Source organism: Amblyomma americanum, chromosome 1 (assembly GCF_052857255.1).
Source record: "Amblyomma americanum isolate KBUSLIRL-KWMA chromosome 1, ASM5285725v1, whole genome shotgun sequence".
Taxonomy (NCBI): Eukaryota; Metazoa; Arthropoda; class Arachnida; order Ixodida; family Ixodidae; genus Amblyomma; species Amblyomma americanum.
This window is the reverse complement of record NC_135497.1, coordinates 499,476,419-499,500,959: the sequence shown is the minus strand read 5'-3', so window position 1 is coordinate 499,500,959 and position 24,541 is coordinate 499,476,419. Positions and strand designations below refer to the sequence as shown.

General features: G+C 49.8%; 2 protein-coding genes across 4 annotated transcripts in view; one reads left to right on the top strand and one right to left on the bottom strand.

Annotated features, from left to right (window-relative positions):
• LOC144116121 (uncharacterized) overlaps positions 1-24,541 on the bottom strand; it is a 344,387-nt gene that overhangs the window by 112,904 nt on the left and 206,942 nt on the right. The window lies entirely within an intron of this gene.
• Positions 19,346-20,887, top strand: LOC144127820 (uncharacterized). Its single transcript, XM_077660763.1, has one exon. It carries the CDS (start codon positions 19,346-19,348, stop codon positions 20,885-20,887), a length of 1,542 nt encoding a protein of 513 aa, XP_077516889.1.

Below are 24,541 nucleotides of genomic sequence, written 5' to 3'. Positions count from 1 at the left end.
TGTATTAATTACTGGTAAATCGAGTGCTCGGGCCGACAAAAAGGTCGAGATAAACCCTTCGTGACTTCTGACCGCGCAATAGAGAAGCGCATTATATCACCGAAAAAATAAAGTTAACTCGTCTGTAGAAAATCATATTCCTCGAAAAAAAAACTAAAATTGAGTTTTGAAATCAACACCGAAAGAAGTCCGCCGACTTTACAAAAATAAAACTTGAAAAGTTCAACCCTTGCTTATTTCCGAAGCGTACGCTTGCTACTGTTAGAGGTGGGGCTCCAAGTTCCAAAGCAGGAAACCGGTGTTGGGGGATTGCGCTTCGATCCCACCGCTGCCACCAGTTGTTAGATGCGGGCCCCTGGTTCGCCTGTGCCGTCTCTCGCCAAGGTCGGTGTCCCCGGGTTCCGGATCGGGAGACTGCTGTTGTGGGGGTGACTGAGAGATGAGAGGGTCTTCGAGGTGAAGAAGAGACTGAAAGGGTTTATTTACATTTATACATAGATTGAAAGAGTGAATCGGGAGCTGGCTGATCACACGCCAGATCGTTGCCTAAATAGGGTCCGCTGTCCCCAGGTCCCTAGTTGGGGAATCTAGTTAATTAAAAATGCGTCGAATCACTGTGATGTAGATCACGTGTCCAGTCTTCAGGGTCCGCCTTCCAGGACGCCCCCAGCCACACACTTTTGCCACTTCTGGCAGATTATGGTCCTCGCTGTCCAGGCTACAGTGATGAATAGCCCGTAGGGGGTCCCATGGCAGCGTCGAAGGTCAGTCACCTGCACTTCACAGCGGTAGCGTAGGAACTACAGGTTGCCACCGCAGTTTGCAGCAGGTTCCACGTGGAGCGTGGGAACTAAAGGTTGCCACTGCAGTTTGCAGAAGGTTCCACGTATAAGGAAAAGCACAGTCTAACCCCCGAATGCAGAAATGTAACTTGGCTCGAACTTAACTTCCATCGGTCTCAAGTGAGCTCCATCGTGTTTCATAAACCAAACTCGGCTTGAAGTGCGACTTGCAACCGGCTTGGCTCGATCCTAGTGCGGTCCAACTTCAAGTCGGCTGAGGAGCTTGCTTGAAGCTGACTTCGTTGTATTTTCCAACATGGCCACCTACCGATCGGACGTCGCTCGGAGGGTAGCTGCGTTCGAGTTCGCTTGCCACGCCATGGACGTAGTATTTTCTGAGGCCATTCGTTGCCGAAGATTCCACGGCCAGCGTTACGAGATCGGGGGAACCCCATGGAGCCCTACGACGACGAGCAGTTCCTCGCCCGCTATCGGTTCTCCAAGAACGCCGTGTGGGAGCTGCTCACCGTGTTGCCCCTGCGTGAAAGTCCAGACAACAGGGGACAGCCTGTTCCTCCGATGCTGCAGCTACTCCTGGCTTTGAGGTTTTGTGGGGCCGGTACTTTCCAAACCGTCACCGGGGATCTGGTGCGGATTTCGCAGCCAACGGTGTGCCGCGCAGTTGGCAAGGTCACCTTGCTGATTGCCAAGCACCTGCGCCCGATGCTGGTGCAGTTTCCAGCCGTCTCGCAGTTTGAAAAGCTGATGCGGGACTTTTATGAGATCGGTGAATTCCCTGGTGTGACCGGCTGCATAGATTGCACGCATGTCCGCATCAACAGCCCGGGTGGTGCAGATTCGGAAGTCTACCGGAACCGCAAAGGCTATTTCTCCATCAATGTCCAGGTGAGCAATGAAAATTGAAATTCTCTGAACAGTTACCACTGTTCAGCTCATTCGTATTCGTTCGCGTCGTGTACGTGCTGTCATTTTATTTATTTCCCCGCGGTGCTACGAACGTACAGTCACAAGATTACTTGCCCGAAAGACGCGGGTTCGATCCCGGCCGCGGCGTTCACATTTCGATGGAGGCGAAATGCTGGAGGCCTGTGTACTGTGCGACTTCGGTGCACGCTGAAGAACCCCAGGTGGTAGAAATTTCCGGAGCCTTTCACTACGGCGTCCCACATAGCGAAATGTCTCTTCGGGATATGCGATCGAGACCCAGCATTTTGTTTTAGTACTGCTTTATAATGTAGCTTTGTACTCTATGAAGAGGGTAGCTTCGTTCTCCATGCTCCATGAAGAGTAGCACTACATTCTAGGCGCTATATTACCACGCAATCACTGTGCAAATTCACCGCAAGGAAGGTTAGTTAATGTTTTCAATGACAGTGCATGACAAAGTTGACAAAGCTTGACCACACTTTCGAGCTGTGGCATTAAATCAACGCAGTATTCCTTTATATGTGCAGGTGCCAAAAAGCCCACAAAGACACGGAATGTGGTCGAAAGGACAATCGGTGTCTGGAAGCGCCTCTTCCCTTGTCTGGATATGGGGCTCCAGCACAAGCCGAAACAAGCTGCAGTGATCATCACAGCGTGTGCAGCCCTGCAGAACTTTGCATGTTTGATGAAGGAGCCACAGCCTCCTATTGAAAGCGCTCCCATCCAGGACGCTCCACCGGCTCGCACCAGCACGACAGCAGCGAGGCGGCCAGAGCACCTGCCCCCTGTTGATGGTGTCAGCGACAGCTTGTCGGGAATGCAGGCACGACGGGTGCTCATCCAGAAGAACTTCACATAGGTAAGAAATGCACAGTCCTCAACACTGTCCCATGCATTTTGAATAAAGCATGTTTATAATGCGCACTTGCTCATGCTACCCGTATCCCTACTTTTGTGCAGGAACTAAAGAAATGTTAGAGCAATGGGAACGACTAGCAGCAGTTCAAGCGGCGGGACGAAGAGGTCGACGAAGTGCAGCTGGGGATCCTGAGTGACTCCTGAGAGTGTGCTCATCATGACGCTCTCTGATCTACGACCGCAGACCTTCACTGCGAATACACCCCTTTACACTAGAATTTTTTCTCAGCTTCGGAAGCTTTTAAGTTGCGAGCTTGTTGCATTAACAAACTGCTACTCTTCCACTTCTAGGTTCTGCATTTCTTGCTATAGTGTTCTATTTCAAATGCTATTTTTCAAGAACGCTGTATTGATCTTGCAGAGGCGAATACCAGAAAAGCTCTTGTTGACCCTGCTGCTGAGGGTCTTAATGGCGCTCAGTTGATTTGTTTAAGAGCTGCTGCCTTGGCAGCTTTGCTTACACGCATGTGAAAAATTACCAGATTTGGTAAAGTACAACAGTTAGGCCTTAGGTGGAGCAGTCGCAGGGCTTGTGCACCTTTCCACAGAGCAAACATTTGTGTGGCTGCTTTGGTAGCGGCATGGAATTCAGGTTCCTCACAGGAAGTAGTTCTGCTACTTCGTCTTTTCTACTTTCACCCGGCTTGCACTTCAAGCTTGGGCTCTTGCATGTCTTCCATGTGTTGAGTATAAATTTGTTTTTATGTCACAATTGTAATGACAAAGAAGTGCCCATGTGGCAGCGGGACTGCTCTCAGCAAGCGCATGCTTCGGGTTGGTGCTGCTGGAACCGTTGACTGTCTGTGAACGCTGTTCTGCGCTTTGTACTTTCTGCCCGGAAAACCCATTGCACAATTATTAATTTCAAATATCCCTTTTACAACAAAACGAGACGTTCCCAATTGCCTACAATGATGAAATTCCAGATCACTGCGAAGTTTTGTCTTCTGGCTTGCCAACAGAGGTGTGTTATGAATCAGTTATTAAATTTCTCACTTTTTTTTTGGCTGTATTGAGGTAAAAAAAAACATGAGTGTATTCTTTTCATTTGGTTTGCTTTCAAGATGGTGTAGAACGGTCGAACCTTCAGCTGTCACACTGGAGCCTTCTTTTCAAGGAACGATGCTCGAGTGGTTTGTTGTGCATTGTCGCTCTCTCTCGTCTCTGTTCAAAGTGGGAGTTGGTTGTTGTCATAGTATGGTGCAAAAGGTCGATTCTTTAGGTCTGAAATGGGCTTCCTGACATGATCCACATGCCTCGTCCAGCTCAATCTCTTACAACAAAGTTGCATAACGGGCAGTAACTGGCACAGAGAAAGAAGCGAAAGAAGCAGCATATGTGCGGAGAGGATTCCAGGCATTGTTGTGTCATGGTGAAACATACCAACCTACAGTGTGTGACCTGTGAGCATTTTTAATTTCCAAGTGTAAAGGTCATGGTCGTACATAGAACTCCTGTAACTCTTGCTAAGGCTACACAATCTGTCTGCGAGCAGTTGCACTCAATATTCATTGTTCTCGAGCCAAATGCACCTGGTGTTTGTTAGGTCCCTTGCTTTGCATGGCTGAATACAAACCCTAGATCATAAAGTGAGTCGTCATGAGCCAACACCAACAGTTAGTCGAGATCATTGTGTGCGGGCACTACTGATGTTTGGGAACGCCTTGCTGCCGCAGTCATGGTGGACCACTGAAAGATAATTTATGACCCCAGTAGTGTTTGCAACTTTTTGTTTTGTGGGTTCAATGAATGGTTTGTGATATGACTAGGTAGCTACTTCTAGCTCGCAAGTGTTGTAGTGAAATCTTTTACATGCAAACACTTGGACTAGCGGTTCTTTTGATTTGTACATGCAGTCACTGGTTGGCTGTCACAGCTTAAATCTGGCTTTGCATTTGAGCCGGCCTTCTTGGAACTGTGCTGATTCCACTCATCGAGAACTGGCATGTTTTGATATTGTTACATGGTTTGGCGGGGTTCGAAATAGCAGAACGTGGGTGCCATCAGCAAGTGTTTTTTTGATGCATGCTTCTTTATAGTCTTTTTTTTGTCATGCCTAGTGCGGCTTGTCACAGGAATGTGGTGGCCATATTTTTGAAGCAATAGATTACTTCAGCAAAGCGGGAGGCTGTGGCATTGTATTGACTCAAGCTATGGGCCCACCTTGTAGACAGCATAGGAGGAATCGCATTCTTTAACGGTTTCGGTTCTTGAGTAGGAGGCACTAGCTGCGAGGGTTTAGGTTAGATGAGACAGCAAAGATAATGGAAGGAGTAGAGAGCGGTGTTGGCCTTTGAGCATTTATGTGGTGTTGACTTGCGTGAGCCAATATTGTTGACTTTTTATACATGGAAACATTAACAATGTGGCCTGCAATTTTCTCTACTGGTTGGTTTTGCAAGCAATGCCAGGGGAGGTTTTTCCTTCCTAGAGCAGCCATATTTGTAGCATACAGCAATGCGTATTTCTATGAATAAATTGTTGTTTGCATACAAAGATCCATATAGCCATAGCAGCATAAGTACCACGCAACCATCCTACCTGCCTCCTGCTATGCGATAGCTTGTCAGACTTGCATGCAAGGTGGTGACGGGGCTGTATGTCTGTTCCCACCGAGTCATGTGCTTAAAACGGTACATGTGCAAATGAAGTGTAGTTATGTGGATTTGCCACATAATATTTGTGCAAGCATTCACACAGCATTCCAGTTTCATTCAGTCATAGGCACCGTTTATTCTGGTGCCTCTCGCAGCCTACGAAGCTGTTCAAGTTTGATTTGTTTTTCAATTTCTAAGATTTCCAATTCCAATTTTTTTTTCTGGATATCAAGGAGTTTTTTCTCCTGCCGCTCTTGCAGAATACTGTTGTGGTCCTCTCGCATCAGCTGAAGACGCAGTCCATGCTCTTCGCGCAGTAAGGCCGCTCTATAGTCGTTCTCATCTGCCAGAGACGTTTCTAAAAGGGCCATCCGCCCTCTTGGAGCCCTGCCAGCGTCACCGGTGGCCACTGCTTCAGCAGTAGTGGGACCAGCGGCAGCTCCAGAAGCAGCTGTAGCACTGCTGCAGCCTGCTGCAGCTGTGCTGGAAGCATCAGCAGGTTGCACAGCAGGAAAAAAGAGATTGCTCTCCTGCTCAATTGCTTCTGGAGTTGCCCCACTCTTACCAACAGCAGCCGCTGGTGACTGCGGCTCATCCACGAGCGGAGGTTCCCAGTCGTCTTCTGTAATAAAGAAAAGGTAAAAATTAGTTGGACAAATCTAAGTTTACAACACATTAGCTGTCTGCCTCAACAGCACAGACTGTTGGGTCAATTGGTGAAGAGACATAACGAAAGCTTTATAATGTTCTTATATAAGGCACCACTTGCCCTTCTCGGCGCCAAATAGCTGCCGTTGTTTCTGGGGGCCCCAGTTTAGTCATTCTGTTTTGTTCTGCCATATTCCTCACCTTTCACTCTGAATTATGCCTGATGACCTCACTTTATTTTTTTCTGCTGATACAGTAGTGATAGTCACGCAGGCCCCGAGTTTTACACATGTCGTTATCCTCTAACTCTGCACCTGCAGCTTTTTTGCTCATTCAATGGGTTTCTTTTCAATTTTAGTATATTTGCTAGTTTGTACTCATGCGTGTCCTCTGGCCCAGGGAGCCAGTTATATGCCCTTCCTTTCTTCAAAATCATCAGCGTCTAGAACTTTGTCAATGCCAATGGACGCCGACAGCTTTCACTTTGTATATCCTGGAGTAGCTGAGCTATTCCACTTTCATTTTTTTTGCAAAGGTTTCCTTGTAATGCCTACCTGCTTGCTTGGCCGCATATATGCGACACCAATGCCAAGGTGAGGCATACAAGAAAGGTGACAAACACTGCAGCCTGAGCCTGAGGGCTACAGAAAACATGCGCTTCGAGTGAAACCTCTGCATTGCACAATTTCCTTGAAACTAGCAGCCAAATTCGAAAAGGCTTTGAGCATTACATATAGGCAAGCTGCACCATTATTCACAACAAGAATGTTGTTACCTTATCCCTGGAGCACCATCATGTACAAGTACACAGAAATATGAAAATTTATGTGAAGGAGTGCATGCATAATGAAACTGCATTAAAGTTGGCATTCATTTAACGTGAGGCAGGAATGGCAAACAAGACTCAAAAACATCATCAGGAGAGAATGTCATAATGAATGCAGTTCAGGTTGCAGCACTGAATGCTTGCTCCCTCGGTGTCCGACGGTTAACCAACTCCTCGCCTTCCGCTACAGGAACACAGCATACCACTCACATGAATATAAGCCGTGAAGTCAAAATGCCTTCAGAGTGCTGTCCAACAACATGCGGCTTGGAGCAGGTCATCCTTTCGCACTGTCAACCAATGCAGCCTTTATCTGCACAAACATTCAGCCAACCACATGTAGAGCAGCTTTCCACAGTGTTGTATTAAATGAGATTTTTATAATTTGTTGTAGATGAACTGTACAGTCCTCAAGCAGGTTCAAGGCAATAAAAAACATTGAAACAGCGTCAATTGACAGTACACACTGCCGTTGTCATCAAAGGAATACAAAGAGAGGAGTGCTGTTTTTCTACAACATGCAAAGTGCTTTCTTTACCTGCATAACGGAATTCTTCATTGCCTGCTCCATCCACCATTGGCTGCAACAATCTTATAACAGGCAAACTTGCCACTGGTGGCAGGTCGATGCCTCCATCAGAGTCAGTCTGGTTGCCTACCCTGGTAATTATGTGGCTGGCAACAGCAATGACTTGCTCACTTTGAGCGCTCACAGTGCATTGAGCTGACCCTCCTCCTGAAAAGAAAAGACACCGCACACAGTGAAGCTACTCTTAATTTATAGACAATGCGCCATTAAAATATTTTGTTCATGAAGTGCCACACAAAAGCAACCAAAGGCACACCAATGCATGCAACTGTGTGTTGTTTTCGCTACGTTTTTGTGCCACCCGTCCCAGCAGTGCCAGGAATGAGTAAAGGTAGGTAGCTGTATGTACAGCCTTCCGGATATTCAATAGTACCAAGCAACTGTCAATAGCGCGGCAAGTTTCCTCATGAACATGAAGGTCGCCAGTGTAGACACTGTCTGGTCTACGGTGCACCCAATTTGGCTTCGCGGCGCGATAGTATGCGAATGGTACCAACTCCGAGCAAAATCGTCCGTTGTCAGTTCGCTGCTGGCCAGGCGCGAGCCCTCCGTCCCACTGTACTGCCCGCTCATCATAGTCTTCTATGCAGCAGAAATCGCATGCCTTCGTACTGACTTGAATGTAGCAAACATTCTCTGTAGTTTTTAAAAATCACGGAGGCTGTACAGGATACTGCTTGGGCATTATTTACACGATTAACGCAAGCTGCATTCACCTGCGTTTGTAAATCAAGCAGTGTACACTGCACCGAAACGTTATTACGTGCCCATTTACGTGTTATCACACTGTTCCTAAAAAACTATGCATTCCAGTACACGCTGCTTACGCCGACCCAAGTAGAATAATCATGCCCTTATCCATGGCATACAAAGCATGCAGGAACAAACATTTGTAAACGGCCTGCAAGCCGCGCTCACCTGTCTTGTGGCGATCTCTCTTTTTCCTCGCGTCCTCTTCCTTCGACTTTTGTTTAGGTTGGCCCAGCATTTCTTCACCTGATTGGGGTCACGTCGGGTCACCCCGTGATTGCTGTTAAACAGCCCGGCAATTTCCTTCCAAGTGGCGTTTTTTTTTTTTTTGCCAGCGACGACACATCGGTTTTTTTGCACTCTAATATATGCCGACGTGCGTTAACAAAACACAATAACAATTCCTTTTCCTCGAACGTGAACTGAGGCGCTGGTCTCCGCTGGGAGCAGGAAAAGCATGGGAAAAACTGGCTATGGCTCAACTAGGATTGGCTCAATGTGGAGCACGTTGCCAGCCAAAAACGTCAATCAAGTGGAAGCAGCGGGTAGCACTGAAATGTAGTTTTTATTGTTAGCAATTTTATGCAGGTCACTCACACCTAGTGCCTGTTTATGACTGCTCAACGAGATGCGTTGTTTTATAGGAGCAAAATGGGCATTATTATAATAGATTGTTCAATACTCTCATCCCCAGACGAGCAATGCGCCCCCGCTTTCAAGCACGCGCTTAACTTGACGAAGCAAGTCAGGTTGAGCATCTATGAAACACGAAACCCAACTTGGCCGTTCTGAAGCCGCCTTGGTGCTTCGACTCGACTTGCCGAAGTTGAGTCGAAGCGCGAGCCAAGTTACATTTCTGCATTCGGGGGTAAGACGAAGTTGTTTTCGAAGCACGAGGATTCCGGCGTCGTTGGCTTAGTCAAACACGGCCGTATTTGCCACGGCTCATTTGCAGTCCCGCCGCTCGCCAGCTCCCCCGTCGTCCCCTCCGGGAGAAACATGTCCCGGGTGGGTCCGGCGTTGAGAACAAAAGACAGGTTCACCAAAGCCGTTCTCAGACAGCGGAGGGCCGTTTCACCCCGTAAACAGCAGGGGGGGGGGGGCGGGGGGGGGGGGGGGGGGAGTTAGGTCCCTTGTAGACGCCACCACCTGCACTCGTGGCGCTGCAACCACGTTGACGGCCCTTTGAAGTCTCTGTCGATTGATGCTTCTCAGTGGCTTGAATATTCTTGGCATGTTGGCGTCTCCAAACGTAACACTACATGGCAGTCTGGTGTGCCGCATTAGCGTCTTCTTAGCAGGCGCGTCGTCTAAAAACAGGTATGTGGCGCCACCACGCAACCGGTTTCTTACCTAAAAATAAGAGTAATCTGATGCTGGGTACTCCAATTTGCAGCCCATGTCAACATGTACCTCGAAGCTGGTGCGATGACGTACAACTGTGAAGGACAGACGGACCGCTGCTCCTGATGGTTGCTCGCCTCCGAGGAGCGCGCACACTGTCGCTTGGCCAGCCGATAGCCCGCACGGAACATGGAAATTTCTGCCTAGAGAAAATGAAGCTGTACATTCGGAAAGAAAGCATTGCTTTCATTTTCATGTGTGCGCGCGCGTATTATGAAACACAGCATAGGTGCGAGCAGTTTGCATTCAGTGGTGCACAGCTGCTGGGAGTCCTCTCGTCAATCGCCTGCGTCGCCCAGCTTCTGTCAGTTGGTTTAGCAGTCGAACTGCTTGTATAGCTCGGTTTTGTGTACTCAACGGCTTGCTTAAAATTCAAAGCTTTTTGTCTGTCCGTGAGGAATGTGTTGGCCGGAAGCCGACAGGCGACTTGCATGCGGCTTCCAAGGCCAGGTGTAACGCAACTATTAAAAGGGAGTTTTGGCCACACCTCATTATTTTCTTTCGTTCTCGTTTGCACCAGGACTGCATCACCGCCGGAATCGCAAGGATTGGCTGTCGTGTCATGCGCATTAACATTATGAAAACGAGCAGGGGAAGTATAAGCAGGGGGATAAGCCAGAAAAGGGTTTTATATGGAAGTGAAGATATTTTTATGTCACATCTGCCCCGCACAGGGGTGAATGGAGGTTGCTGAACTCAATGTGATTAATGCGGTGAAAGATGTCAACATAACTCTCTCTGGTGCTCTCGCTCTCAGGATTGATTAAATCGCGGACGTTCGCCAGGCAGTACGAGATATATGTTCCCAGTGAGAAAAAATCTTGACTGTAAATGAGCTATCAGCATGTAAATGAGCGAGCACAGGCTGCAGCAGGTGCTCTCTACAGGGTTGAGACGATGCATTCTGAAGCGAAGGAAGCGAAAATTCGAAGCCGGTATTAGATTTCACATACAGTGCTTTCGCTCGAGCATGGCTGCTGCGCGTTCAAGCCCCTAGCACTGCAGCTGAGCTATGATTCAGCTTCAGTTGTTTTGCAGCAAGCTACTCCGGCGCACTTGACAAGCCGGCTCGACAGAGTATATAACGATGAGTTGTCACTGATTTTTGCGTCCTCCAAACCCCCTTCCCCACAATGAGAGAATCCACTTCGAAATGTGTATTTGCATCTTTCCTGTAACCTTAGTCACAAGACCAGCGCATTGGTTAGAATCAAGTAGTTAGGGCTATGCACAGTCGGCAGCAGAAGTTCATGGGAAGCAGGTGTTTGAATAAGTTATTTCGGCACAGCCACGGAAGGCATGCGACTGGAGTGCCTGCAAATATTAGTTAAAGTCCAGACTACCCCCCCCCCCTTTTTTTTTTTCTGTGAACAGCAGAGAACTGGGACGCGTGGCAGCGCTACAATACATTCATTTGTTATAGCAGTGCGCATGACTTAGAGCAAGGGGGCAGCGGGGTGGATTCTGAGGGAAGAAAAGTGTAGCAGGCGACAAGCGGGGAGTAAGGTGGAAGATTAGATTTGGAAATGGGCGCAGGCATATAGATGGTCGCAGTTGGAGCCGGACAGGGCCAATCAGAAGTCAGCGAGAGGGAAATATGCCCGGCTGGGCTGATGACGACCACGATGATGTATGAGCGCAGGAACGCCTTTACTATATGCTGAGACATCTGTAAAGTGTAACATTCATTAAGGGCTCCAACATTACAAATTTAAAGACATCACGAGTAGTCGCCCACAGGCTCCTTGGATGGACCTGCTTAATTCACTCTAACGATAACGCCAGTCCACGCCACGATTCTCTGTACCTCAGTAACAAAGACATTCGAGAAGAAAGAGTCAGCTCAATGGACTCATTTCGAGACCAGCGTGAGTCCTGTGCCAGCCGCTGGTGCAAGTAAGACTCCCCGCAGCCCACTAAGATCTTGTTCATCTAAGACTACCTCCCACGGACGGCCACGTGACCACGCGCAAGCGGGATACACAAGCAGGCTGCAAACGCACCTAAGCACTAAGAGTGCTTTGGAGTTGAGAGCTCGGCGCGTAAGGTACGAGTGGACCCGCGCACGCCAGGGGACAAAAACAAAGAGACTGCGCGCATTAAAGAAGTCCGCCGGGGGCGCTCAGCGCGTACGGCAAAAGGGGGCGCCGCGTTCGAATGGCGCACACATATATAGTCGAGACAGGGGGGACCCAGACGGGGAGAGGGCGGCAGCAGTGCGCGCTCGCCACCGTCCTTGGCTAGGATTTCCCACGCGCATACCGCGCGGGTCTCACGGAGGTGGCAAGGACAGTCCTCCGCGCGCGGCCAGATTTGCATGCATTACGCGCCGCCGTCTGAGGAGGGGGCTGCGCGAACGTAACGACGGGGGCGAGCTCTCCGACGCCCCTGGCAAGCCAAGTAAGTGCATCAAGTTGGAACGATACTACGCTGGGGCCAAATAACACGGAAAGAAAGAACCGCTCCGAAAAATAAAGAGAAAAAAAACGAGTAAATGCTACGAAAGAACAACGGAGTAGAAAGTCATTTGGAAGAGTGGACACAGACAAGGCAAACAAAGGAGGGGGGAGTTGACCTCACGCAACTAGACACTTGACGGTCGGACTCCTGCAGCGCACAGCCCGTGGACCTTGCGTTTCCGGCTCGTTTATTCGCTGAAAACTGCGGCCGGCTTTAATTAAGGTATCAGAGAACCTGAGCAGAAGCCGCGCGGATTCGTTCGGAGCCGCGTCCACCACTGTTATTACCGTCAGTGTTGGTGCCTATCTCAGCACGTCCGTAGAGACGCCGTAATAGACACCCGCTACTGAGATGTGGTTTCCCCGGTAGCACAGCAACATAGGCTGCGCGCTGACTATGCGGTATATTTACTACACGCCCCAAAGTGCGCCTCATGATACACGTAGTTGCAATCGCTGGTGTCGTCAAGGTGAAAATTAAACTGCATGCCCCAATAGTATTCCTACAAGCGCTCACACTGAGTTTGGCGGGATTTCATTCTAGACATCGACTCCGTATTGAGCATCTTCTGCTCTCCAGCACTAGTCCGCTGAGCGGCTCCGCGGGTAAGTGACCCACGCCATGTTTTTTGCTTATCAGTTGGAAGGACCACCAACCGTCCAGAGGAGGCGGCGTATACAAAGCCCGGACTCCGCGGGCGTGAAGCGTGTGCAAATCTTCGTCGTAAACTATCACGGGCTTGGCTAAAGTTTCATGCGCGTGCGCCTCCCTGTCCACGATCGGCAGGTGCCTCGGCTTTCGTTTTGTCGGCTATGGCGGCTACTACGTGCACGAGTGCCCGGCATCCACCAACCTCTTTTATGGGCGAGAAACTTTGTGAGTGCAGCCGCTAGTTAGCGGTTAACAAGTGTCTTTAGATGCGAGCGCACCGGCAAAAGTCATTTACTGGGTAGCAGATTGTTCAACCGTTTACTGCAGCGCCAGAGAGCCCAGCGAGCCGGGAAGTCTCCAACGATCGTTGCAGCGTGTTAAGCTCAGTCTCTGGCGTCTCGCCAGGGTTTGAAAAAGCGTGCTTGAATTTTAATTGGACCGGAGTACGCTGTCACGCAGCCTGCGCCAGAAAGGGGGACGACAGCGAAATACCACGGTGTTACGCCTGTAATCTTTCTCGCTATCTCGGCCCGCAAAGCGTTAGAAGCAGCAAAACTTGCCCAGGCTGTTATGTAGCAGGTATAACGTGCGCAGCCGGAGGTTACTAAAACCTGAGTGGATTATTTCTGTCGCTCTGATGAACAAAACACAAAATAACATTTAAATGACGTTTCTGGTATCGTTTGAGACGCACGTGACCATTATAATGCGCGCGCAACTCTATCGTTAAGCCTAGGGTGAGGGATGACTCCCGTGTCCTTTTCGTACAGTATCTAGTGCATAAGCAATTATAGCCGTTTGTCCTTACAGCTTCCGCCCCGCACGACCAAACATAATACACGCATGTTTAATGAAACAAAACATTGAGATGCATTCAGAGTTGGTGCACCTGAAGCTTGCGTCACTATTGCAGGTAACATTGGTAGCTCGCCGCCAGGACACCTTTAGTGCACATTGCCGGCGCAGGTGACGTTGCTGCCTGTGCTGCAGTGCAGGTAACATTGTTGCTTGATGAAATGGTTATACAATGCATTGCTGTTCGCGGGCAGAATAATAATAACAATAATTGGTTTTTTGGGGAAAGGAAATGGCGCAGTATCTGTCTCATATATCGTTGGACACCTGAACCGCGCCGTAAGGGAAGGGATAAAGGAGGGAGTGAAAGAAGAAAGGAAGAAGAGGTGCCGTAGTGGAGGGCTCCGGAAGAATTTCGACCACCTGGGGATCTTTAACGTGCAGTGACATCGCACAGCACACGGGCGCCTTAGCGTTTTTCCTCCATAAAAACGCAGCCGCAGAGTTCTGCGGCGTATTTTAGGCGTGCAGTGGGCTCGTTATGCGAAGCCAACACTTAACAGTCCCTTTTAGTGTGGGAGGCGGCGGAGGCGGAGACGCAGTGATGCAGGCAGTATCGGCGTTGGCGTTGTGCGCGAAAGATCTTGGACATGACTCTGACAGGTGGTGCCCGGAGAGCAATCTACGAGACATGTGGGCCACCTAGGCCACGCGACCTTGCGGCGTCATCACAACCTGCCCAGCGGATAGTGAGCAAACTGCCCACCGTGGCAGGTGGCAGTTAAGTTAATGATCGGGCATTCGGGAAGAGCAACGTGGGCAGCACAAGGCCCACCGCTGGGAGCACCTGTAATCGCAGAGCAGTGGCGCATCGCTTAACCGCTGCACCACTGCTTATCTGCCCCCCCCCCCCCCTAATTTTTTCACTTCACTAAAATGAGGCCACTGCAGCCGGGATTCGATCCCGCGACCTTGAGCCACCGCGGCTGGTTGCCAGTGTCCTTTGAAACCTTTGACGTCATCTGGCTTATACGGCGCGCCTCTCTGTTGATGGCCCATCGAAGAACACAACGCGAACGACGGTGTCAAACGGCAGAGCCCACGTACTCGGGCTGCCCAGCACGTGTGGAAATACGGACTAGTAGCTGCTCTTCATTTATATTAAGGGAGAAAACAGCGCAGAACAAGAGGAAAGGAACTGGAAGGGCATGGGCTATTCAGTCCTGCGCAGCGAGGTTTGGCCCTCATCAAGATGGCATCGCCAAACATACAAGAACAAAGGTACAAATCTTTCATACTGTCGCAGTTTATGTACAAAGGTGCACGCCAAAGTTCGTGCAGCCATACGGATGTGTAGACGTATGCAGACAACACAGGAGAATGGCGTTTTTGAGCTCGAAATGCCTTTAGCTCTCGTTCTCGGCCAATTAAGCGAACATTCTCCTGAAGCCGTGACAAACCTAAAGCCGAACCTCAGGGCAAGCCTGAAGCCGCAGTTGGAGTATACAGAAATTTCCGGTTTGTCGGCGGAATCTCTGCAGCGGCGGCGTATTCCGCTAGCTCTCGCCGCCGAATGCCGAAGTGCGAATGAGCCTTAACTTGCTGTTGCTCGCACTGTGCGTTGCGTTCATCTTTCAGCCGTTCGTGTTGCGCCGCAAACGTCTTCGGAGGCCGCTGGAGAGCGGGCGAGTGCTGGGTGCTTCGAACAGCAAAAGGGGCATTACGAATAGAGCAAGAAATATTCAAGCGCTGCATACTGAAAAAAAGGGGGGAGGGAGGCTGTACACAGTTGCACTTAAATCATCTGTATTGACATGCCTTACCAGCGCCGACCACGTGCCGAAGAGGGCGTGGCGCCAGCTAACGACTGGACGACCGCGACCACACTTCCTGCAGTTGCGTCGATGTGGCGGTCGATGGAGCTGCGGCATATGACCACCGCGATGGGTCCCGGCGTTCTCTGTAGCCCTCCTCTGTTGGCGGCACATCCTATTCTTCGGCAAGCAGCCGGCGGTGGTCGCGCATGTTGCTACACACCAAAAGCGGCGAAGGAAGCACAGCACGCTGTCCACCTAAGAAAAGTGGTCGAGCTCCTCAAAACTCGAGTGCGGCTGCCGCCACTTAAGTGCCGTCCTAGAAGGCGCTACGCAAAGCACTTTATGCTTGCATCTACTTTTGACGTCGAGACAGGCTGTCAGTTTCCGCTACGCTCTTACCTGTTACTCCGAAGTGAGAGCTGACCGACTAAGGACACTGGTAAATTATTCAGTGTGAAGTGTGCTGATCATGATAAAAAGGTCGTGAACTGTAAATGTCCGGGGGTAACTCGTGTGTTCACAGCAGCACGGCCTGTGAGTTGCGATCGTGGCATGCTGAGCGCGAAAGGAATTTTTGCTAGCGCTCATGAAGGACAAGAGACGAGGAGACAGTCTATGCACAACTTAGCGCACGCTGCGTCTATCTCTCTCCTCGTCCTTTGCCTTTCATGAGCGCGAGGAAAAATGCATTTCGAGGCCGCTCACCAGCTAGCCCAGTAGAAAGCGCTATTGGCACACTGAGGCTTGTTCAAAACTTGATTACGTGCCGCTGCAATGGACACCATTTTGACCGAAGCGCTAAAGGCCCGACAGCGTGGGGTCACCAAACAGGTTGACGGCTTCAACTACCATGCAAGTCGACGGCGCCTGCCGTGAAGACTGCAAGCCCACACAAAGCTACGAAACGGATACCGAAATTTACCCGCTACGAGGACACGGCGGCTTTGGCGTTCGGCTGTTGATCCCAAGCTCGCGGCTTCGATCCGAGCCCCAGCGGCCGCATTTCGATGGAGGGAGGCAAAACCACTCGTGTGCTGAGTGATGCCAGCGCACGTTAGAGAACCCCAGGTGGTGGAAATTAATCCGGAGTATTCCATTACGGCGTCCCTCACAGCCCATGTGTTTCTTCCGGACGTGAAAGCCCACAATTTAGAGCAGCATTATTAAGATACCAGCCACGTGGTCCAGTCAGGAAAGATCACACTGGTGCCGGGTTTTGTCAAAGAGTTATTGTGGCTTAAAAAGTGGTTGTTGTTTTTTGGCATCGAGTTTACGGAATAAAGGCCCCCATATGCTGTGTGAATCGCGGCATGAACCAAATGTTACTGCGCGGCAAGGGACCGTATGGCAAAAGGGACTCAATGCGTGAGTGCAAACACGCTCTGCTTCCCAATACTGCTTCGTGTAATCTACGTGTAGTCTAATATTCAAAACCAACAGCCCGCCTTCAGGTTGCCCCTAACTTCCAGGAAACTCCGTTACACTGCTAAGCACAGACACCATAAATTCGCGTCCACAACAGCGCAAATTTAACCTCAGCTTACCTGGCGCATGAATACAAGTGTATGAAACACTCCATAGAACCGTAACAAAATAAAGCAAATATACCGAGATAAGATTTTGGGCTTCCGGCGTTGCTCAGGATCTTCTGCTTCTCATGCAAGCACCCTTTAATGACGGCATGCGCTTCTCTCTTGTGCTTCTACATCATCGGAAGTTGCGGTGACATGCGATACAGCTCTGGGGAATCCACGTTGTTCTGAACTTTACGCCTAATCTCCATTGTTCATACGTGCACCACCTCATTGTGACCTCTTCCATTGTCCTTGCCTTCAGAAAACTGGTGGATGGAGCGGTGTTCATTGTCACACGCTGACCATGTGTACTGCATGCCCGAGCGTGAGCAACCACCAGACACACAAAAGCATGCACAGTTATTTACATGCTGCCTTCGTCATGGCGGGGAGGCTCGTTCGCTGCCATTTCTCTCGAACGGGGCAGCCCAACCACCGAGCACAACAGAAAGCGCAGGGATTTGAAGTATGAAAGCGACAGTCCGCCAAGTAAGCGGCGTCGGAATACGCGGCGCAGAAAGGCTCTCGTAACGCATAGTGGTTGCGCCCGCATCTCCCCCTCAACATCGTCGCCATGCCTCGGCGATTTTTCCATCCACACGTCACCGCCCCGTGGCCCGCGTTCGCAGAATAAGTCACGCAGGAGGGCCACCCTAGCGGCAAGCGCTGTGCTCGATGCGGCGGTAAGCAGACTGGGCGTGGCGGTGAACGGGTCCGCGTTAAGCGGTGGTCCTTTGAAGATGCGCCCGCCTAACGTGCCCGGCCAAACTAAACAGGGGATCAGCGCGCGCACATTTGCGTCCCGTGGAGGGCGGTCAGTGGGACGCATACGTTTAGTGACCCAGCGAGCTGAAAAATGTTCGTCGCTTGTGCACTGCAGAACCGGCTTGCTCTGGGGCAGCCGTGGAGCACGTGGCCCGCTTCAGCACCAGACGGTGCGCATGCCCTTTTTACCGCGATGCAAAGCTGGGTCCGTTCTCTGCGCACAACCATGCAATTTTTATCGCGCATCTCAGGCCGATGGCATTCAGAGGTTTAGGTACTGCTCATCTTACGAAGCTACGGAACGCTTGTTTCTTTTTCTCCCTTTTTATCGCCCGAGTGGGGTTAGAAACAGTATGAGCAGAGACCTGAATGGTGAAACGTAGACTTGCAGTTAAGGAGAAATTACAGGGGAACAAATCTGCGGCCGTACACTTGAGCTAAGCTTCACGTCACTAGCATTTAGAGTCTCAAATACTATGCTCACAGGCACATGCGCTTTCAGCTTCAACTCACTCCAGCCCGGACGGCGCGCCTGCGCTTTAATATATTTCCGTGCAACCAAATTTTCGCGACAGTGGGCTCCACGTACAAGGTCACTCAACATATGAGCGAGACATTTGGGCGTGCAGGTCCATGGAGTCGTCGGGTAGAGGCGCTCATTGTGCGAAATCGGGAAGGCCAGTGAGACAATGATACACCGGACTCGCATTCTAAAGACGCTCGCGCTAATGCGTTCACAGTCTGCGTGGAGTTTAACGCAACGCTAACTGTTCTCAGTAGGACCCGGCAGCCAATTAAAGGGGTGACTGTAGCTGAAATGTGCATCGGTTCAAAATTTTCGGCGATAGAGGTTACTTTTCGACCCTCGTGGATTATTTTTTTTTTCTCTTGCGCGGGGCACCAAATCAGACCACTCGTTCCTTCATAGTAAATATAACAAGAAGACAACTGCCAACATATCGCTTAAAGGCAGAAGAGCGTATACAGTTCCGCATTAGTGTATTCCCACGAAGAAATCAACTGCGGCCCGAAAGACTCGGGTTCGATCCCGGCGGCGGCGGTTTAATTCCGATGGAGGAGTAATTATAGAGGACCGTGTTCTGTGCGATATCAGTGCACGTTAAAGATCCCCATGTGGTCGAAATTATTCCGGAGGCCTTCACTACGGCGTCCCTCATAGCCTGAGTCGCTTTGGGTCGTTAAACCCCCATAAACCAAACCGAACCAAATCAACTGCTGCGTACACGTTCAGACAAACATGGTCACGTGTGCATAAAAAAATAGACAGTGTTGACATGATATGGAAGGCCATTTGTAGTTCATTCGTTTGCAGAAGGAAACGGATGTCCCGAGCAATTTGAACATTTCTGATAGTGGTTTCATTTTTCAAAAAGTCGAGCACCTCAAGCGAAATGAAGTTCTGAGGTATACCGTAAGTGAATTTAGAAGGTGCAGGATCAAGTGGACCGCTGATAGAACGAAGTTAGGCGGTCGATAGGTGCGAAGCAATTAAAGCCTGTGGCGTTATCGATCCTCGTGTGATAGTATCTATCGTAGCAAGTGCACGTGATGCTCGGCGCATGCGTTACGTATTCAGTGTCTCTATATATACTTGTCACGTTGCAATAAACGGGGGCTCTTTTCCTTTGGGCATGGGCCTGGGGGCCATGCATTAGTCTTCCTCGATGTGTCGTCCTGCGAAACACCACATGGTATCAGAAGTGGTTGTCCAGATTATACGGAACCCACGGCAGACTTAAGGTTACCGCCTGTGGCCGGCCGCCAGCAGCATCGTTTACAAGCCGGATAACAGCCCATAAAATGTCGGAAGAAACGAAGGTTTCGTCTCAGCCTTTTTTGGTGCAGCCGCCAGCGAGCGTCAACTTCGACAAGACGTCCGAGTGGCCTGGGTGGATAGAAGAATTCGGTGACTACCGATTCGCCTCAGGACTTAATGAGCGAACTCAAGAGGCTCAGGTGCGTACGTTGCTGTACACGATGGGACGACAGGCACGCAACATTTTCAAGACTTTCAACTTGTCCGAGGAAGATTCGAAGAAATACGACGTGGTGAAGACACAGTTCCACACCCATTTTGTCGCCACAAGGAACTTAGTCTACGAAAGTGCGTGCTTCCATCGCCGCCACCAAGAACCAGGCGAGTCTGTAGATCAGTATGTTACAGAGTTACATACGCTGACCGATAGATGCGACTACGGGAAGATGAAAGAGCGGATGATTCTCGACCGGTTTGTAGTTGGTCTACGGGACGCAAAGTTGTCGGAAGCTCTTCAAATGGATGCGGCGCTGACTCTAAAAAGTGCTCTCACCAAGGCACGCTTGAAAGAAGCTGTGCAGCAACAGCAGCAGGATCTTCGGAGCGTGGTGGACCGCGAAGAGCATGAATCCCTGACGACGGCCGAAGTCGACATTGTTCATAGGCGGACATCGAACCAGAGACGTCCGGATCACCAGACGTGTGCCGCTTGCGGTAGGGGCCCTCATTCGAGGTCGTCGTGCTCGGCCAGAGGAGCACTGTGCTACGTGTGCCAGCGCCGGGGACATTTCGCAGCTGTCTGCTCACGGACACACAGGACCACGGAACCAGAAGCATGGCCTTCAGAGGTAGGCATCCGCAGTCCTCGGGGTGAGCAACTGAACATGAACTGTGTGACATTTTCCGTGGGAGATTTGGCTGTGTCATCTGCAAAGGCTCGCTTTGTTCAGATTGCTATTAATGGTGCAGTTGTTTCAGCGAAAGTTGACACGGGAGCCGATGTAAATGTTGTCCCAGGGTCGTTTCCAGCGCTGCCAAAGGTACTACAGCCTACTGATGTTATTCTGATGGGACCAGGCGGTGACAGGTTGAACTTGAAGGGAAAATTTACTGCCGACATTCTGTGGAAGCGTGCTGCCGTTAGACAGAATGTTTTCGTTGTCGATTCGGTGAGCAATGTGATTCTTGGCTTACCCGCAATACAAGCCCTGGGAATAGTTAAATTTGTGGACGAAGCATCAGTTCATCAGGTAGTGCAGACGCGTTTTGGTTCCTTGTTCCGTGGTCTGGGGACCATGAAAGGCGAATACTCTATTCGTCTTAAACCAGATGCCGTGCCCTATGCCATTCACATTGCTCCTCGCATACCCATCCCGCTGCGAGACGGCGTAAAACAAGAGCTGGAAGAGATGGAAAAGAATGGGGTCATTCGTAAAGTTCAAGGGCCTACGGAGTGGTGTGCTGGCATAGTGCCCGTCTTGAAGCCGTCAAGAAAAGTGCGAATATGCGTGGACTTGACTCAACTGAACAAATCGGTGCAACGCGAACGGTTTGTGCTCCCCACTGTTGACAAGACACTCGGGTAGCTCAGCGGTGCCGTCAAGTTTTCCAAACTCGACGCAAACTCGGGTTTCCATCAAGTGAGGTTAGCCAAAGAATGTCAGCCGCTCACAACCTTCATTACTCCGTTTGGCCGTTATTGCTTTGAGCGGCTACCCTTTGGCATAACTTCGGCTCCGGAGTATTTCCAAAACCAAATGTGCAAGATTCTTAAGGGAATTCCGGGCGTCGTGAACTTAATGGACGATGTCCTTGTCTTTGGCTCTACTCAGAAGGAACACGACGAAAGGTTGTTTCGCACCTTGGAACGCTTGGCCGAAAACGGTGTGACCCTAAACAAAGAAAAATGCCAGTTCAGTGTAAAAGAGCTTTGTTTTCTTGGGTGCCGCGTGAGCCAAGGTGGCATACGCCCGGATCCAGCGAAGGTTCGCGCAATTGCAGATCTAAATAGCCTCCATCGAACGTTGCAGAAATGCGCAGATTTTTAGGTCTTGCCAATCATTGTTCACGATTCATTCCAGACTTGGCTGAGCAAACGACGCCTTTGCGTCAACTGCTGCAAAAGAACACAGAGTGGGTCTGGGCAGCGCCTCAGCAGATAGCTTTTGATAGAGTGAAGAGTTCTATCTGCTCAGATAGGTGTATGGCTAAGTTTGATGCACAACTTCCAACGATTATTTCTGCAGATGCTTCGTCGTATGGCCTAGGAGCAGTTTTACTGCAAGTACAACCGAATAAAGAAAAGCGGCCAGTGGTTTTCGTCTCAAGGTCATTGACAACAACTGAGATAGGACAAATTGCCGGGCTAGTTGGTAATGATCCATTCTTGTTGACAGCGCGTTAAAGCACAGGGACAGAAGAAACACAGAGTACGACGTCACAGGCGCTGAACTTCAACTTTATTCAAGAATCATCGAAACACTGCATATATACCCATGACAGAGATGCCACCAAGCGGCGAAAGTTTTATGCGCTCGTGGAAACAGAGATGATAAGGCAGGTGGGGCAAAATGACAAAGGCTAAAAAAACCGAAAAATTTTGAACAGAGCAGGAAAACGCAGAGCAAGAAGATGCAAAAAACTTTACCAAGTCATTTGAAAGAAACACTCCGACACGTGAAAATAGTGGCGCAGATGACAGACAGAATTTTGAAGACGGTTCCCGAAAACATTGAACCAAAATATACGCGTAAAACAAAAATCAAACGTGGCGAAAAAAGAAAAGCATAGTGGCAAGCAAAAACCAACAATGAAAAAGCACAGTGGTGATTGGATAGGCAAACGAAAATTTAACGATACAGATGAAGCCTACAATTAACGCGGCTAAACACAGAAGATAAAATGCACTGGATAGATAAAACGATAAAAACTGGGAGGAGCATGAAAGATGAAGCCAACAAAAACACGGCTAAAGCTAAAAGATGAGGTGCATAAAAACAATAAAAGCGAAAAGGAGAGAATAGTGGGAAAAATTTTTTTGTTTAACTCCTTTGTAAAACCATTACTACTTCAAACAGGCCCCGATAGAAAGATTAACTCTTTTTCCGACAATGAAACCGAGGGTGCACTTACACATTCACCCTCGTGCCTAGCAATCTCGGTTGCTTCCACTATTTCACCTGTCAACTTGTTCCTGTGCTTTTTTATCACAGTGGCCGTTTCGAACAAAGGATGACATGGATTTTGTGGGTCACAGTTTCGGCAGTGGACGGGTAGATTCCAGAGTGAAGTACCAGATAAATCGTTCTTGTGTTCCCTCAGCCTATCATTGATGCATCGGCCTGTTTGGCCGATGTATACCTTGCGACAGGACAAAGGAATTGAGTAAACGACGCCTTCCGCGCATGCCGTAGAGGGATCTCTGTGCCGAATGGTGCAACAACTGCTTAGTTATGTTGCAGAAAAAGTTCTGAAAATTATCAAGCGCGAGAATAGGAGGGCTCCGGCTGAAGCGCGCAAGCAATATAAAAAGGTTGCTGTTATCCCCTACATGCACCAAATATCGCACAACCTTAACAGCGGGCCAGAGCGCGCCTTACCACAGCGGACGCTATGCGCTACCTCGAAGACAACCTTCTTTCCCTCGGACTCAACACGTGAGGGGGGCGAGACCATAGTGCGGTGGTATGTTTGTGCGCCCAAGTGAAAGCCCTAGCCCCCCTCCTTCCCCTCCGGCGTGGGCGTCCTCACCCTAGGGAGCGTGGGGATAAGAGGATATAAAAATCGACAAGGAGTACCGAAGGAGGCACGCTCAGGACGACATCGTTCGCCAAGGGGGCCTTCAGCGCCGAAGCCCGACGGCGTGCAGCTTCTGCCAGCAACCGTTCGAGCTCAACTCCGGAGCCCCTCCATCGTCCCCATGAAGCCGTCGGCACGTAAGCTCGGACGCCCCAGCCTCTGATGTATAATCATAATCATGTGTAATTATTGAATATATCTGTTTGTTTAAACTGAGCCATACGGTGTCTCTTTGCCTCTCCGTCCCGTGTGGACCTGCGCATTATGGGGGGTCATCACACAGTGATTGGCAGGACGAAAACTTGAACAATCAACATCCTCAGAGGATCTTTAAGGAAGAGTCTTTTAAATCCGCGTTGAGAGTTCGGAGCCCCCACGACTTACAAATCCAAGCGTGCTGCCATTCGTGTTCTCCAGTTTACGCCGAAGCCTTCTGAAGGCTGTGTCCTTAGTAGCGCTACATAAACAAAGCATCACATTCGAAAGTAGCGATTATGCACTTACACTTCAAGAGTAATGGATGAAGGCAATGTCTTCCTTTCCATTACTCAGGCACTTTAATTCTTGGTTGCCGAAGAGAGAAAAGGTTATTTTTCGTCAGCACTGGCCCCGTGAAAAATGAGTTCTTGCTTCGCTATAGGGCCCGTTGGTGATCCCGCGAGTTTGAGTAAAACAAGACCCTGCGGAGTAAATGCCGCGCAACGCATACCGCTCTTCTCCGGATCGCCCAAAACGAACATTTAGGGTGTTTCGTTTGTTAACCGTCGGCACGCGCTTTAACCTTCGGTTTTCTTTTCACGTTTTGATACTGCTACAGTTACATAACCAAGCTTACGCGGCATTCGATGTTCTGCCTCTGTGCGCCTTTAAATAACGTGTATTAGCTCTCTTAAAAGACACGACCCTGTTCTCGCCAATGCGTTTGTCACTAAGGGAGTGATAAAGCACAGGAAGTGATCATCAGCACTGCTCAACTTCGGCCATGCGTGAAATTGAGCTCGACCATCCATAATAAGGATGCCAACCTCCAGCACTAAAAAAAAAAAAACTAACCGTTCTGCATCACCGTTTCACACCTGACACTGCAGCGCGATTCAGTCGTCCGGTTTATTGGTTAGACGGTTACGTAACATTGCGCCTATCTGACAAAGACATGACGTAAGAGCGGGGTCCCGATATCGGAGACTGCGAAATTGAAGAGCCTGTGCGAATAAGCAAGAGGGGGATAATCATCGACCTGCGTGCTGCACGTGTGCGGCCCTGTGCGACCCACACCAAGTTTCCTCATGACACCAAGCTCACTTAGTATCATCTTTGCTTTCCTGGCAAGCTGCCATTTCAAGCGACTCCGTTCGCGCACCGAGAGAGGCAAGCGCACTCAGCTGACTTGTTCGTCAGAGTAGCTAAGTGTGGCTTCGCGCAAGATGTCAACACGCTTGTAT